The 14,678-nt window shown below is 38.3% G+C and overlaps 2 protein-coding genes across 3 annotated transcripts in view; one reads left to right on the forward strand and one right to left on the reverse strand.

The window, feature by feature from the left end:
* Positions 1 to 584: 584 nt before the first annotated feature.
* Positions 585 to 12,584, forward strand: DONSON (DNA replication fork stabilization factor DONSON). Of its 2 annotated transcripts, none has more exons than XM_078146547.1 (10): positions 585 to 1,013; positions 1,895 to 1,972; positions 3,253 to 3,456; positions 4,612 to 4,790; positions 7,385 to 7,563; positions 7,958 to 8,066; positions 8,177 to 8,278; positions 10,355 to 10,553; positions 11,146 to 11,362; positions 11,940 to 12,584. In XM_078146547.1, the coding sequence occupies exons 1-10, from the start codon at positions 669 to 671 to the stop codon at positions 12,071 to 12,073; spliced, it is 1,746 nt and encodes a 581-aa protein (XP_078002673.1). In that variant the 5' UTR covers positions 585 to 668; the 3' UTR covers positions 12,074 to 12,584. The 2 variants fall into 2 exon arrangements, with proteins under 2 accessions (XP_078002673.1, XP_078002674.1); XM_078146548.1 differs by having other exon boundaries at positions 3,358 to 3,456.
* A 58-nt stretch (positions 12,585 to 12,642) lies between these two features.
* SON (SON DNA and RNA binding protein) overlaps positions 12,643 to 14,678 on the reverse strand; it is a 35,233-nt gene continuing 33,197 nt past the window's right edge. Inside the window, 3 exon segments of the mRNA XM_078146544.1 lie at positions 12,643 to 13,717; positions 14,272 to 14,387; positions 14,495 to 14,566. Of these exon segments, the coding sequence (XP_078002670.1) occupies positions 13,559 to 13,717; positions 14,272 to 14,387; positions 14,495 to 14,566 (347 nt within the window). The 3' untranslated portion in view covers positions 12,643 to 13,558.

Consider the following 14,678-nt stretch of genomic DNA (forward strand, 5'->3'; position numbering starts at 1 on the left):
TTATGTATATATTCAAAAGCTAGTCCTGTTAACTAGTTTTAGGTACTCCATGGGGCATCACAAAATTTTCCCAATTCTTCACAAGGACAAAAGGCAGTGAGCACTCTAGGCCCTGCAGAGAAAACCCACCTCCTTCCCTCCTATCCCGGCCCAGGCCTCTCTTCCCGGGATTTGGCAGGGACCCTTCTCACTGATCCTCCGGGCCCTGATTGTGCGGGAGAAGCCGGAGGCCTGAGGCCGTAACGGAGCCCCTCGGCCATAGTGACAGCCTGGCGCAGAATCGCCCCTCCAAGGCAGGCTACACGCTGCTTCGGAGCCTCCTTAAACGTACAAGGAAAGCCTGGGGTGACACACTCCTGCAGTTTCCGGAGTGAGAGAGGGGGACACGAGGGTGCCTGCTGGTCCCAGCGGGAGGGGTCTGGAACGGGATTAAAACTCGCGTAATATGGTGTCCACAGCTCCAGGTAAGGGGTTGGCCGTCAGATTCGTGACGTACGGCGCTGAGGCCGCGAATCCAGGCCGTCAGGCGTTAAGTTCTCGCGGGAGTGGGGGCGGGCCCCGCGCCTTGCTGTCAGTCTGGCGCCGGCGCACTTTCCCGCGCTCGCTGGCTCGGGGGCCGGGTGGGGCCGGAACGGACGTGGGCGCGGGAGATTCCGAAATTTGCCGCCATGTCAGCGACAGTCCCCGGTTACTCGCCAAGCTTCAAGAAGCCTGCAGAAACACTGCGACTCCGGCGGAAACGGCCCCGAAACGCTGCCGACCCTGCAGCAGAAGCCGCCGTCTTCCCGGCGGGTCTGGCCGAGCTCGGGCCCCGCCGAGCCGCTCTTGCGGCTGGCCTCTGCCTTCGCCCTTTCCCCGCCGCGGGGAGCAGGAGCGGAGGAGTCGCCGCTGCTTCCCTCCGGAGAAACCCGTTTGCCCGCTTGGACAACAGCCCGCGGCCGGCCGTGGGGCCAGAGCCCGTCACCGACCCTGCGTGGCCGCCGGCCACCTTCCTGCAGGACACGGGGGAGCCAGTGAGTGACCCTCCTCCCCCCGCTGTTCACTGCGCGGCAACAGCCCCCCCACCCCGGGGCCATGCACCAGGCCGGGTCCTGGGAAGGTGACCCTTGGTTTGGGTCTGGGAGGGCGCCCCTCCTTACCTCCCCCCGACAGGCGCCCCAGGCCATTTCACCGGTGATGACACTGACTTGCCCAGGGTCTGCCCGCCAAGCCTCGCTGCCCCCCAAACGTCCATTTCTCTTGGGCGTATTTGACAGTTTTGGGTGGAAAACTGTTACCGTGATGTAAGCAGGGGTTAGAGCACAGCAGTTTTAAAGAAACCCCCTTTCACGCTCATCCATCCCCGCATGGATTGATGCTTATGTTCATGAATTATCAGGGATGAGTAAAACAGGTTTTATGCCCGTTTATTTATGATCGATAAATAAATCGATCCATTTGGGCACCAGACAAGATGGCCAGAGTTACCCATCTCCGAAATGCCGGCTGTAGATAAAAAGATGAGAGCACAAGGGTATTGTTTGAGATTTGTCTCTGGCAAACAAAATTACAAACTTCCAACTTTGTTAATCCCCAAATTTTTTGCCAGCACCTCCAAGTAAGATACCTGTCTAGCCTGGAGATAATAAGATGGGGCTAAAGAAACTGGCTTCAATAAATTGAAACCCATTCTCATGTGTGCTTTCAGGATCTCTTTGGAATGGGTTGAATATAGGGGGTGCTTTGCTATGTTTGCATTTTGAAATTCAAGTAAACTACTTGTCTTTTGGTATAAATATGTGATCATTTGCCTATGGATTCCATAATATAATAATGATAAAGTGGGCAGATACTTAGAGCAACTTAAGCCTTAACTCAAGTTTAAGCAATACGTTAAAAACTTTTTTCTTCTCAGTTTTTAGATTTTCATCAAGAAAATAATGTGACCTGGAAACAAGAGTTTTCAGAAACAACAGTTAAGCAATTATCTGTGGTAATGATTTTTAAATTGTTATGAGATGGCGTTGAATGTTTTGCCATACATGTAAATAACTTTTGCTTCTTAATAGCATTTTGCTTTTACAGATCTATAATTTTCTTCTCTCTATACTGCCTCCTCTACACACCTGCCAATGGCCAGATCTGATCATGTCAGTCTCCTGCTCAGAAACCTTCATTGACGCCCTCTTGGCCTCTAGAATAGAACATTTGGTTCCAACCAGATGGTAATTTTGTAAATTACCTTTCAGTCCTTCTTTCACATTACTACTTTTCATGAACATTATATTCCAGCCATGCTGCTAGACCTCTCTCTCCATTGCCCAGACTTGATCTTTGATTTCTGCATTTGCGCAAGATGTCTGCCATGGCCAGATTGTACCACCTCCTAATGTCTGTCTCTATCTATGAAGGCTGAGCTCTGATACTATCTCCAGAAGCCTCCCCTGAGCCTTCCAGTTCACTTTGTTCTCTCCCTCAATATATACTTAGTTGTCAGAACTGTGTAGTGGACAGAATCTAGGCCTTAGAGTCAAGAATGTCTAGATTCAGGTCCTGCCTCTGATACACACTAGCTGTGCCAGACATGGGCTTGTTGCTTCACAGTGCTCTTGGTAATTCTTTAAATTATAGGTAACAGTCAATTGTGGAAGTTCCCTATACCAATGAAATCACATGTCCAGACTGATTCCTCTACCCCCAAAGTTGCATTTCTTTTTTTCTGGGACCAAGATTGGTCATTATCTTTATACCATGTTTAGCTACTTCTACATTGTTGTCATTGTGTATCATCTTTTTAGGTTCTGCTTCTTTCACTCTTATCAGTTCATATAAGTTTTCCCATAATATGTTTTCTGGAAATAGTACTTCTTTCTAACCTCTCAGTTATTCTCATGCTTTTCTGTTATATCATGCAGAAGTGTGACTAATGGAAAATGGAAAGAAATTTAGACCACATAAAAAAGAGAGGGCAGGTGTCAAGTTGATGGAAGTGATAGATATTTTTAGTTTATCAGCTCTCTGTGGATTGCTCTGCAGAGGTATCTACTCATTTTATCTTTGCATGTGGTTTGTTTTGGTTTCAAGGTCAAGAAATTCCACGGGGTAGGGCAGGGGGAGTAGGGGGAGTACTTATTTTGCATTTAATAGGAATAGCCGATGATTGCTAAAAGACTTTAAATAGTACTGTGTAGGTAATTTTGAAATTAACTAATGAAATATTTCAACTTAAAATATTTTTCTTCTTCTAATTTCTGTGTTCTTTATTTTTGAAAGACTCCTCATCAACAGCACTCCAAATATGATATTCCATCTTCAGAAAGTGTTGAGTTTCCTGTGGATTGGAGTATTAAAACTCGCCTTCTTTTTACCTCTTCCCAGTCTTTTACCTGGGCAGATCATTTGAAAGCTCAGGAAGAAGCTCAAGGCTTTGTCCAACACTGCAGGGCAACAGAAGTTCATCTACCTGAGAATATACAGGTACTTAATTTTGAAAAAATGAGTCAGTATAATGTCCATACATTTGTGAGCTGCCTAGGTAATGTGCTAATTATTTTCTTCCGTAATTGTCATTCTCCCTGTTTTTAAGACAAAGATTTGAAAGTTCTTCAATTTATCTTATATTTCTGCCAGGTAACTTTTTTTTTTACTTTGGAATTAACCATTAAATGATTAAGACATTATGATTTAAGAGAATTAGTAAATAAATGTTGAATGGCAAAAATTAGAGAAGAAAAATTTGAGGAAATAAATGAAAGGTAACTTGAGGATATAAATCAAATCCAAAGGCAGATAAATTATTTCACTGACTTTGCTATGTAATTCATACTATAACCATCATATGCCAAAATATGCAATATATTAGACTGCATTGGATTCTTTTTTTCCTAATTGTAGGCTAGCCTTTTTGAATTAGTATATATCATGCATATTTGAAAATATTGATACTGCATTTTCTAAACATAATGCCACATAATAACTCAAAATAGACTAACAGTGTTGCCTAAAAGAAGTGTCCTTTGCAGGCTAAATCACTAACTACAGATGATCTGCTATTAGCATGTCACTTGTCCTGTAAGTAAAAGGGGGCTTAAAAGCTTTGTGTTTATGTACGGTTTAAATATTTCTTGTTATTTTTCTCAGTATTAATTCACATTAAATAGGAAAGGTTTGTTTAAATAAAGCTAAACTGCAGCTTATCCCTTTCATAATTAACCACACATTCTAAATTAGTGAAGTTTTTCTATAAATAGAAATAGGGGCATTGTGGTGTAATGAGTGGAGAACAGTGGCCTCAAGATCAAGAACTGCTCCAAATCTCTGCCTCTGACACCCTGGCTTTGTGCCCTGCGCAGGTTATTTATCATCCTGTTACCACAGAGAGCTTTCTGAGATAACAAGTTGTAGAGAAGTTGTCAGTCTTGGATTGGTAGAGGAAGTTTCCCACCCAGAACTTCTTATACAAATGAAATAATACTTTTGGTAAAATCATCATCATCATCATCAAGGAGAGAAGTATTGAATTGCGTGGCTTGAAAATGTTCCTTTTGTGAAACCTGCGTACCTAAAGGAGTTGAAAGTTTTTAATTTTCCACCACAATTTAGGAGCCAAGCACTAATCCTTACATATTTTAGGATCCACGACTCTCCACTGAGCTTCGCTGTGCATTCCAGCAGAGCCTCATTTATTGGCTTCATCCCTTTCTGCCATGGTTACAACTTTTTCCACGTATTGGGGCTGACAGAAAAATAGCTGGAAAAATGAGCCCATGGTCAAATGATGAGGGCCTACAACAAATTTTAATGAGTGAATGGTAAGATCAGTGAAATAATTCTAAATTAAATCATTACTTCTTTTTTATTATTCTGTTGTATTTAGCACATAGAAATATATAATAACCAAATCACCTTATTAATGGTTAAGAGTTACTGTATTTCATTGAATAATTGTTGCCACTACATAACCATCACACCCTGGAGCCAGGGAAGCTGCCATGAGTAAGTCACATAACCTGGTAAGACTTGGCATCTTCCCATGCTAGCTAACTTGTACAGTTCATCTGAAAGCGATACCTTAACATGTGAAGCATTTCTTTCTGATTATGGATAAATATAAAAACTATTCTGTGGGCTTCAAGCTGAAAGTAATTGTGTTTGCTGAACAGCATGGAAACAGCTGCAGAAAGCCAGCTTTGAAAAGTTGTTGTGAGACTCTCGGAAACTAAAAGACAAGTAATACTGGCACAATTTTTTAACCTTCACATAATGGTTGCACCCCACTTTTTTCAAAAATTTGTCATAAGCTCTGCAACAATTATGGAGTGAAATACTGTATTGCAACATTATGGATTTTTTGGTTAATTTTGTAATAATGATGTGCTTTAAGGTTTGAAAATTGTTTTTCATTTAATTAAGTTTAAACTTATTTTCATTCATTAACTTATTTAAGCCCCACGGCTAAATGACGTAGATAGTATAGGTATTATTCTTACCATATTATAGATTACAAAACTAAAACTCAACAATTAAGTGACTTGCCTACGCTCAAATACCTAATAACTGTCAGAATAGGATTTGAACCCAAGTCCTTCTCACATCCAGTACTCTACTATGCTGTGCTGCCTCTCTAAGAATCTGATATTCAAATAAATAATATTCAAATAAAATACCCTGAATTCAAATTAGTAAACATTTATTTAACAGTTAGTTTAAGCATGAGCCAACCATACATATTTCCTCCTTTGCTCCTCTGAATTACTTATGATATGAACTTCGATATCTGAATCGTGTATCCATGGAGCTGATTATACTATTTTGTGTAAGATGTTGATCTAGACCTAATTTCTAACAAGCTACTCTCCAGTTTTCCTAGAAGTTTTGGTCATATAGTGATCCTTGCCATAAAAGTTTGCATCTATGCAACTATATTCTTTTTTCCTATATGTTCTGTACCTAAGCTTTTCAAATGATTGACTATGATTTTTTAACTAGTAGTTTAACCAATAGTTTTGAAAATTATTATTCAAAGTATAGTTTGAAGTCTGGTATTGCTGACCCCTTTCCACTTATTTTCATCATTTCTGTTGATATCTTATCCGTTTCAAAGCACATCTAACATATGGTGAGTGGGGCTGCTCAAAAAATTGGCTTACCCTATCAGTTTTTGTACATCTAGAGCACTGGTAAAATGTTTGGCTTTAAAAGTGCTAGCACTACAAGCTAAAATTTGAGGGGATTAGCTGGGTACTTCTTTTATCACTTGACTAAGTTGCTTTGTTTAACTAACTTGAAGTCATTTAATCACTTCTTTCCTAAAATTCCCATTAGCAAGATTTACAGATGAACTAGATAAAGAGAAAGCCAGTTATCTTTCTGTGAAATGTTTTTTAATGTATTTCTCATTTCATTATTTTGCTTTTCTCCTACATCTTTTTTAATTAATTTATTTTTCGTTTTTAGCATTCACTTCCATAAGCTTTTGAGTTTTAAATTTTATTCCCCTCCTCCCTCCCCAAGACAGTGTGCAATCTGGTATAGGTTCTACATATACGTTCCTATTAAACATATTTTCAAATTAGTCATGTTTTAAAGAAGAATTAGAAGCAATAGGAGGAACTACAAGAAAGAAGAAACAAAACAGCAGAAAAAAAAGAGCAAATAGTATGCTTCAATCTGCATTCAGACTCAATAGTTCTTTCTCTGGATGTGGATAGCACTTTCCATCATGAGTCTTTTGGAGTTGTCTTAGATCCTTGCATTGCTGAGAAGAGCTAAGTCTATCAAAGTTAGTCATGGAACAATGTGGCTGTCACTATGTACAATGTTCTCCTGGTTCTGCTCACTTCACTCAGCATCAGTCCATACAAGTCTTTTCAGGTTTTTCTGAAATGTGCTTGATCATCATTTCTTATAGCACAATAGTATCCCATTACATTCATATGCCACAGCTTGTTCAGCCATTCCCCAATTGATGGGCATCTGTGAAATATTTTTAAGATGAGTGATTCCATCCCAGAGGTGATTTTATGTCTCATTAAGTCACCTAACAGTTTCAGGCTTTCATTTCCTCACCTGTAAAATTGCTTCTACTAGAAGATCCCTCCCAGATCTAAAGTACTATGACTTTTCCTTAGGTACCTTCTTTATTTCAGCAGCTATTTCAAACTTTTTTTTATCCCTTAAAATGTCTAATAAATGTTTGTTGAACTTAAGGTTCTTTAAGCTGGGATTGACTTTCAGTCTAGTAATTAAAATAGAAGATATTTATCATTTTTGGTAACATGGGTAGATTGCAAAAGCTCACAAACTTTGAAATGGTTTTAAGTTTTTAACTGGATGGTTTAAAATAAACATTGGGGTTTTTGTCATTTTAAAATTTCAAAGTAAAAATTGTTTCTTTCATTCATAGGTCCATCAGCTTCACTTCTCTGTATAATCTACTGAAAACAAAACTTTGTCCCTATTTCTATGTTTGTACCTATCAATTTACTGTGCTGTTTCGTGCAGCAGGGCTAGGAGGAAATGATATAGTTACAGCTGTCTTGTCACCCACAACCAGAGGTTTAAGAGAAGCTATGAAAAATGAAGGTAAATGTACTTTTTTTCATTAGGTTCAGAGGCACCGTATAATAGTATCTTACTTTGTGTTGATGTTTTCATTAAAAAATGTGTGTAAATTGAGATATTTGCCCTGTTTCTAGGAGGGCTTTTTATCTTTTTTAATTTTTTAAACTGTTGTTTGCATTATAAGCTTTAAGATTATCTGCTCACCTTCCCAGGCTTTCTGTTAAGTGCATAATAATCTGTATTTAAAGTATAATTTACTTGCAGAAGATAAATTCTGTTGTAATGCAAATCATTGTGGCACATTACATAGAAATGTAAGGTGTTTAGGGTTTCCTTAAAGTCGAATAAGGCAACATAAATTTATAAAAATCAAATGAAATAAAATTTGATTGTTACTCTTGTTTTTCTTGCCCAGGTATTGAATTTTCTTTGCCTTTAATAAAACAAAATGGTCAACGGAAACAAAAAGTATCTGAGACAAGTGTACATGTAGCAGAGAGTGAATGTAAGACAGAACCAGAAGAGTATGTAATTAAAATAATTTTCATTAATCATAAATCCAGTATTATAATTTTATGGAATTTTGTGAGTTATATAAAACAAGAACCTAAAACGAAATATGATATATTTCTAGGGAACAACTTATTAGTGATGAGGATGAAGAGGAAAGTTTTTCCTGGCTGGAAGAGATGGGTGTACAGGATAAGATTAAAAAACCAGACATCTCTCTCAAGCTGTATCCTTTTAATTGCTGCTGTTCATATGATGGGTACTTAACTTTTCAGAAATTAACTAACTTTTTTTGCTTTAGTATAAATGTAGTGCTTTAAAGCCTATTCATGGGGCACCTAGGTGGCACTGTGGATAGAGCACTGGCCCTGGAATCAGGAGGACCTAAGTTAATTTCTAGTTCAGTATCAGACCAGACACTTGACACTTAGTGTGTGACCTTGGGCAAGTCACTTAACCCCATTGCCTAGCAAAAACAAACAAAAAAAACTATTTGTTTCCATGAAAAATGGCCTGCTCCTTTATTGAACCTTGAACTGAAAGTCTAATTAAACTAAATTGATAAAAACAACATCTATGTTTTGGTCCTATTTAATTTCTAGTGCAAATGATTTATAAGTGGAGAAGTAATTAAAGTCCTCAGTAATTTCTTAATAGTTTAATGATCCTTTGTTAAGCCCCCTCTTATTGCAGCATTTTGCACCACTAAATATGATATCTTCCTACCTATTCTTTACTTTTTCTGGGTTTTCATGACACTCCCATTCTTGGATCCTTTGTTGTTGTTGTTGTTGTTGTTGTTGTTGTTTGTCTGTCCTTCCATGACGTCAGGAAGAGGATGCCAAGACTTGCAAGTGAATTGGATTTTAGTGCAGGAGGGCCTTGCAAGGTCACCAGCTTCACTTTGTCCTCTGGAACCATCTGTGTCTGATGACATGATATAGATCAGAATGACTGAAAATGGACCCACCTTGGATCCTCTAGCTGTTCTTTAACTTCATTCTCTTTGTTCCCACTCATTCATCATCCATACATTTCCCATAACTGGCTATACACAAAAACTTTTTTTCTTTTCCCTTTCAGGGATCCTTTTGTTCCCATGGAGTCAGTTATCCTTTCCATGTAGATGATTTTCAGATCTATATATCCAGACTTTGGTTCTCTTCTGAATTCCAGGCCCTCATCGCCACTGGACATTTTTGAACTGAGTGTCTTACAGGCATCTCAGACTTACCAAGTAAGGCTGCCGCAGTCCTAGGTTTCCAAACTTGAAATTTTCCCTCTTCCTTAATCTCCATGTACAGTCAGTTGCCAGAGATTGTTAATTATTCCTTCATACCATCTCCCATCTTTTCCCGTTTCTTCACTCTAGACCAAAATCACACTAGTTCAGTCTTTCTTCACCTCAAGCTTGTAATAGCCTCAGTAGTCTTTCTTCATGCATTCTTTTTTCTCTAATCCATTCTATACTGCTTAAGTTATATTCTTAGATTCATGCCACTCTTCTGCTTTTCAAAAGCTTCTGTTGCTTCTTAGATAAAATACAAAAGCCAGTTGAGCATCTTCATAATCCACCTCCAACCCTCCTTTCTACATATTAGTGCCCATTTACATACACACCAGCCAAACTGACCTACTTGATGTTCTAAAACCTCTCTCTCTCTCTCTCTCTCTCTCTCTCTCTCTCTCTCTCTCCTCTCTCTCTCTCTCTCTCTCTCTCTCTCTCTCTCTCTCTCTCTCCCCCTCTCCCTCTCTCTCTCTCTCTCCCCCTCTCCCTCTCTCTCTCTCTCTCCCCTCTCCCTCTCTCTCTCTCTCCCCCTCTCCCTCTCTCTCTCCTCCCCCTCCCTCTCTCTCTCTCCCTCTCCCCTTCCCTCCCCCTCTCCCCTTCCCTCCCCCTCTCCCTCTCTCTCTCCCCCTCTCCCTCCCTCTCTCTCCCTCTCTCCCTCCCTCCCCCTCTCCCCTTCCCTCCCCCTCTCCCCCTCTCTCCCTCCCTCCCCCTCTCTCTCTCTCCCCCTCCCCATCTCCCTCCTTCAAGCACCACCTTCCCAATTATCCCCGTTATTGCCTTGTTCCATTCTTTGTCCACGTTTCCTTAGTGCCTAGCATGCAGTAGAAACTTACTGATTGCATGTCTCTTCTTTCCACCACAGTTTTTCTCTTTATGGCCCCAATGTCTAGCATATTGCCTGCTAGTAGTAGAGGATTACGAAGCAGATCTTTATTTCTAATGGAAGAGTTAAGTCAATGGTTTCTTGGCATTGATGTTTAAAATATTTTAAGTTTCCTTGACTGATGATATTAGTCGTAAAGAGAAAAATGAGGTGCAAGTGGATCATAGGCCTGAGTCTATTGTACTGGTAAAAGGAATCAACACCTTTACGTTGCTAAACTTCTTGATAAATTGCAAGAGTTTAGTTGCCACCTCAGGTCCTCAGGCAGGACTTCCACCGACACTATTGTCTCCAATAGCTTTCCGAGGTGCCACAATGCAAATGCTCAAGGTAAAAAAAAAAAAAAGCAAAAAGACCTTTACTAACCCCATGCCTGCATTCTGGCTGAGCTGAAAGTATTCTGTTTTCTGTTATTACAGTCCTTTACTTTTTGGGTTTTTGTAATCTTTCATCTGATGTTTTTGAGGAATTTCTCACAAACATACTTTATATAAGTCCTGTTCTGAAGAGGGTTGATAATTCTCCTGTAAAATACTTTTAACTAATGGAAGTGTTACCACATTGTCAGTCACTTTAGGAAAATTAATTTCATTTTTGCTCTTCATTTCTTATCTGTAAAGTTTAATCAAGGAAACTTTGTAGAAACTTTTAAGACAAAAAAACTCAATCATTGACTTCATTCCATCTCTTGTGGGAGGTGGAGAAGAGGGGGTTTGTTTAAAAGAGATGCTCACGTTTTACTTAAATCAGTCAATGTCCAGTAAAACATAGAACTATACTTGCTTTTTCTTCTTCAGTGTTAGAGGAACATTATAAAAGAAAAGGCTAATATGTGATTGTACGTTTAAAAAAAAAAAGGAAAGGCATTATCTTGAATTTTATAACATTGTCATCATTTTCTTTTTCTTCAACCTGTACCCAGGCACGAACAGTAAATGTGAAAACACCAGTTTATACTGGTTATAAAGATCAATTTAGTTTGGAGATTACAGGCCCTATCATGCCTCATTCTCTGCATTCATTGACTATGCTGCTGAAATCTGCACAAAAAGGATCTTTTTCTGCAGGATTATATACTCATGAACCAACATCTATATTTAACACATGTACTCAAATGGAAAAAATATCAAACAAGGCAAGTAGACTATCTGATTATTAAGGAACTCCATTATTCCAAACTGAAAAAGTTACAAAGTGAAATTGTGAAGCTGGCTTGGGGAATTAAGGAATGGCACAGAATGCCAACTTGTGACTAATTGAATATTAGTCACCTAGAATTGTCCCTTGTCCATTTGTGATTATTGAGACTAGAGAATATGTTAAGTATAATGAATGTTAAAAACAATGCCTGCTGACCCTTTAGCTTGTTGGCTTTTCTTGTTGCTTTATTCACTTGAATTCCCAGAATCCTACTACATTTAATTTTTTAAAAATATCCTATACCTTCAAAATGTCTAGACTAGAAAAGTTATTAATGGTTCATAGGATGCTTGCTTCCAAAAGGCTGTATTTCTTGAGCCTGATTTGAGCTTTTCAGAAACTGATTGTATAGGTTAACATTCACAAAACCTTTAAATTTTTTATGAAACCTTTGATGCCCAGCATGATTATGCTGTTCTAAATATGTGTTTTTAGGAAGAGTTCCTAATTTAAAATTTCTGTAGTAGCCAAAGCAAATGTATTTTTTTAAATAAACATGTGAATTTTTACAGGAAGTCCTTGAAAAGGAGCTTACAAATTGTGGACTGCATCTTAAAACTCTAAGTCAACTTACCCAGTTACCAATACTAGGAAAATCATCTTTACGATTCATGGAAATGGATAATTATGCTTGTAATTGGAAGTCTTGAAACAAGTGGAATGAGATTAACTGCCAACTTTTAAGAAACATCTTCCCAAAATTAAGCAATCTAAACATATCTCTCTGTTTGAAAGTGCTTGTCTCAGGGTTTGTAAGAAAGGAACAATATCCAAATCTTGCAATAGGTTTGTGTAGTAAGGTAACGTCTTTAATATAACACGTCGGGAGAAAATGAGACACTTCACTTCCTAGTCTGATCATACCTCCAAATGAATGAGAAGAATGTTTTGTTTGGCCATGATAGATTGTAGAAAGCTTACTTTGATGTAATAACATTCTGAGAAACTACCTCATAATGGATTTTGATGAGGATTATAGATACTCAACTGGTTCCTACATTGCTATTTTTATCCTAGAAAATTTAGGAATTTTTCTGTAGGTTATGCTAAAATATCTGCTTGTGAGATAAATTTCATATAGTTAAAGCAGCATTTTAGTATAGTTTATGTAAAGTGTGGTTAATGTGTATGTTTTTATAAAATAAAGTTATTTTCCCTTCAGTGGGTATCAAGTGATAGTGTAATCTGTTACTGCAGCTGAAAGAAGAAAAACACCACATTTATTCCAGAAGTTTGTATTTGGGCCTTAAGCATTTTGTAAAATAAAGTTTAAAGACAGCATGTGAGTACCACTATAATGCACATATGAAATGAAATTTTCTATTAGACCCTAAATTAACATGAACTTATTTTTGCAGTCAACAAAATAGTGGCCTGGTGCTGATTTTATTAGATAAGTTGGTTACAGCATTTGCATTATCATCTTGAGTCTATCTAGTTGTAGCTGAAATTCAAAATGCACATTAAAGTAAAACTACATCACAACTCAATGCCATTAAATTTTCTTGGCGTCTGCATTGGAATTCTAGTGGGTCTTCATTTTGGACTTCTTCCTTCTTATGGCATCAGTCTGGCTTAATATCCTTTATTTTAGAACACAGGACATAAAGCTGACTGTAACACAGCATACCATATTTGTTAACCCTAATAAAATTTAAAGGGAAAAATGGTAGCATTAGCCCTGTGGAACAGAACTCCGATTATCCAATAACACTGGCCCAATATCTGTCCAGCAGAACCTTCATGAAATAGTCTAAGGTGCACAGCCCTTCACTGATTATAGGCAAGTGTTACAGCAGCCTAGCCATAAGGGGAAAGAATTACATCATAGTACAAAATACAGTATAAAAGCGTTATTTAACATTCCACACTTAGGATTACTGATGCCTTCAAACAATTGTTTTGATGTTAAGCCACTTAAACAAATACATCACTAAGGTAAACAATATAAACATACCAAAACCCTGTATGGTTAAATACAATTTTCATGGTACAAAACCAAAGCTTGGAGATGTTTGTACAGATTGCTTTTTACACAATGTCTAAGTTGCCAAATTATTTACAACATTAAAGAAGAAATACATTTCTGATGCAGAGTAAAATTATCCGAAATGATTAATATAAAACCTCAATCTCTATCTACGTGAGGCACTCCTGAAGCAAGTGGCATTAGCCATGAGGTCCTTTGGTACAAGGCCCATTGCTTGAAGAACCACAGTAGCTGCTGTGGCTTTAGCATGCTTCTTATTAGGGCTGGCAAAGCTGGGCTGGTAAGCGCTTCCATTTATCAATACCTATTCAAGAAAAACATACAATTGGGCTGGTAAGGGCTTCCATTTCTCAATACCTATTCAAGAAAAACATACAATAAGAACAGCATCAAACTTTAATATCTATAAGCTTTGTATTTTTCACTAATATCTAGGAGATTATAAAATGCAAAACCCATACCTTAACACCCTGTCAAATTAATCTCAAGCCAGCACTTGGAAAGGGGACTCAAAATTTAAAGCTTGTTTCTTATCTATAAATGCCAAATTTAAAGTTCAGTAGCTGATCACTCTCATATCCACTTCCTCCCTTTTTAAAAACTTTTTTATGAAACTCTCATCTTTTAAGCAATAATGTCAAAATGACATACTTTCAGAGGCCTCAAACGCATCTAACATCAAGGAATCAAAGACCTACAATCCAAGTGCCGACCCCACCCAAATTCTGACCATCACCAATGAAGGATAACTTCCGCCCCCCTTTCCCATCTAAGCCAATTTAGTCACAACTACAAAAAAGCTGATAAATTAAAGAGATCCCCCTTGTTATTTTTAGAGTCTTAGAATTGTATGCTTACCCTAAAGAGAAAGTGTTTGCGGTGATCAGGGCCACTATCATGAACCAAGAGAAATTCAGGTGGTTGCCACCTCCTTTTATTACAAATCTCCATCAATGCAGATACAGGATGTTTACCTAAGACCCAAAAGTTAACTGATCAGAAACTAATTTCACCAGTTTTAATGAATAAATTATGAAAGTTTAATGAAAACAGAAAAAAATTAAAAGCAACGTACTCTCACCTGACAGATCCTTCATCGCAGCAGAGAAGTTTCCAGATCTTTTTTGTGCTCTCTCCCCCACGGCAACAAGACCTGAACAAGACATGAAACTACCATAAATCTCAAGTATTTATTTGTGGCAGACATTTTTGCATTAAAACAAATCTGCAGTAGGGCTGTCAAGTCTTTTAAGCCACATGCCAAG

The sequence above is a fragment of the Phascolarctos cinereus genome, unplaced genomic scaffold (assembly GCF_003287225.1).
Source record: "Phascolarctos cinereus isolate Bilbo 61053 unplaced genomic scaffold, phaCin_HiC Scaffold_726;HRSCAF=1367, whole genome shotgun sequence".
Classification (NCBI taxonomy): domain Eukaryota; kingdom Metazoa; phylum Chordata; class Mammalia; order Diprotodontia; family Phascolarctidae; genus Phascolarctos; species Phascolarctos cinereus.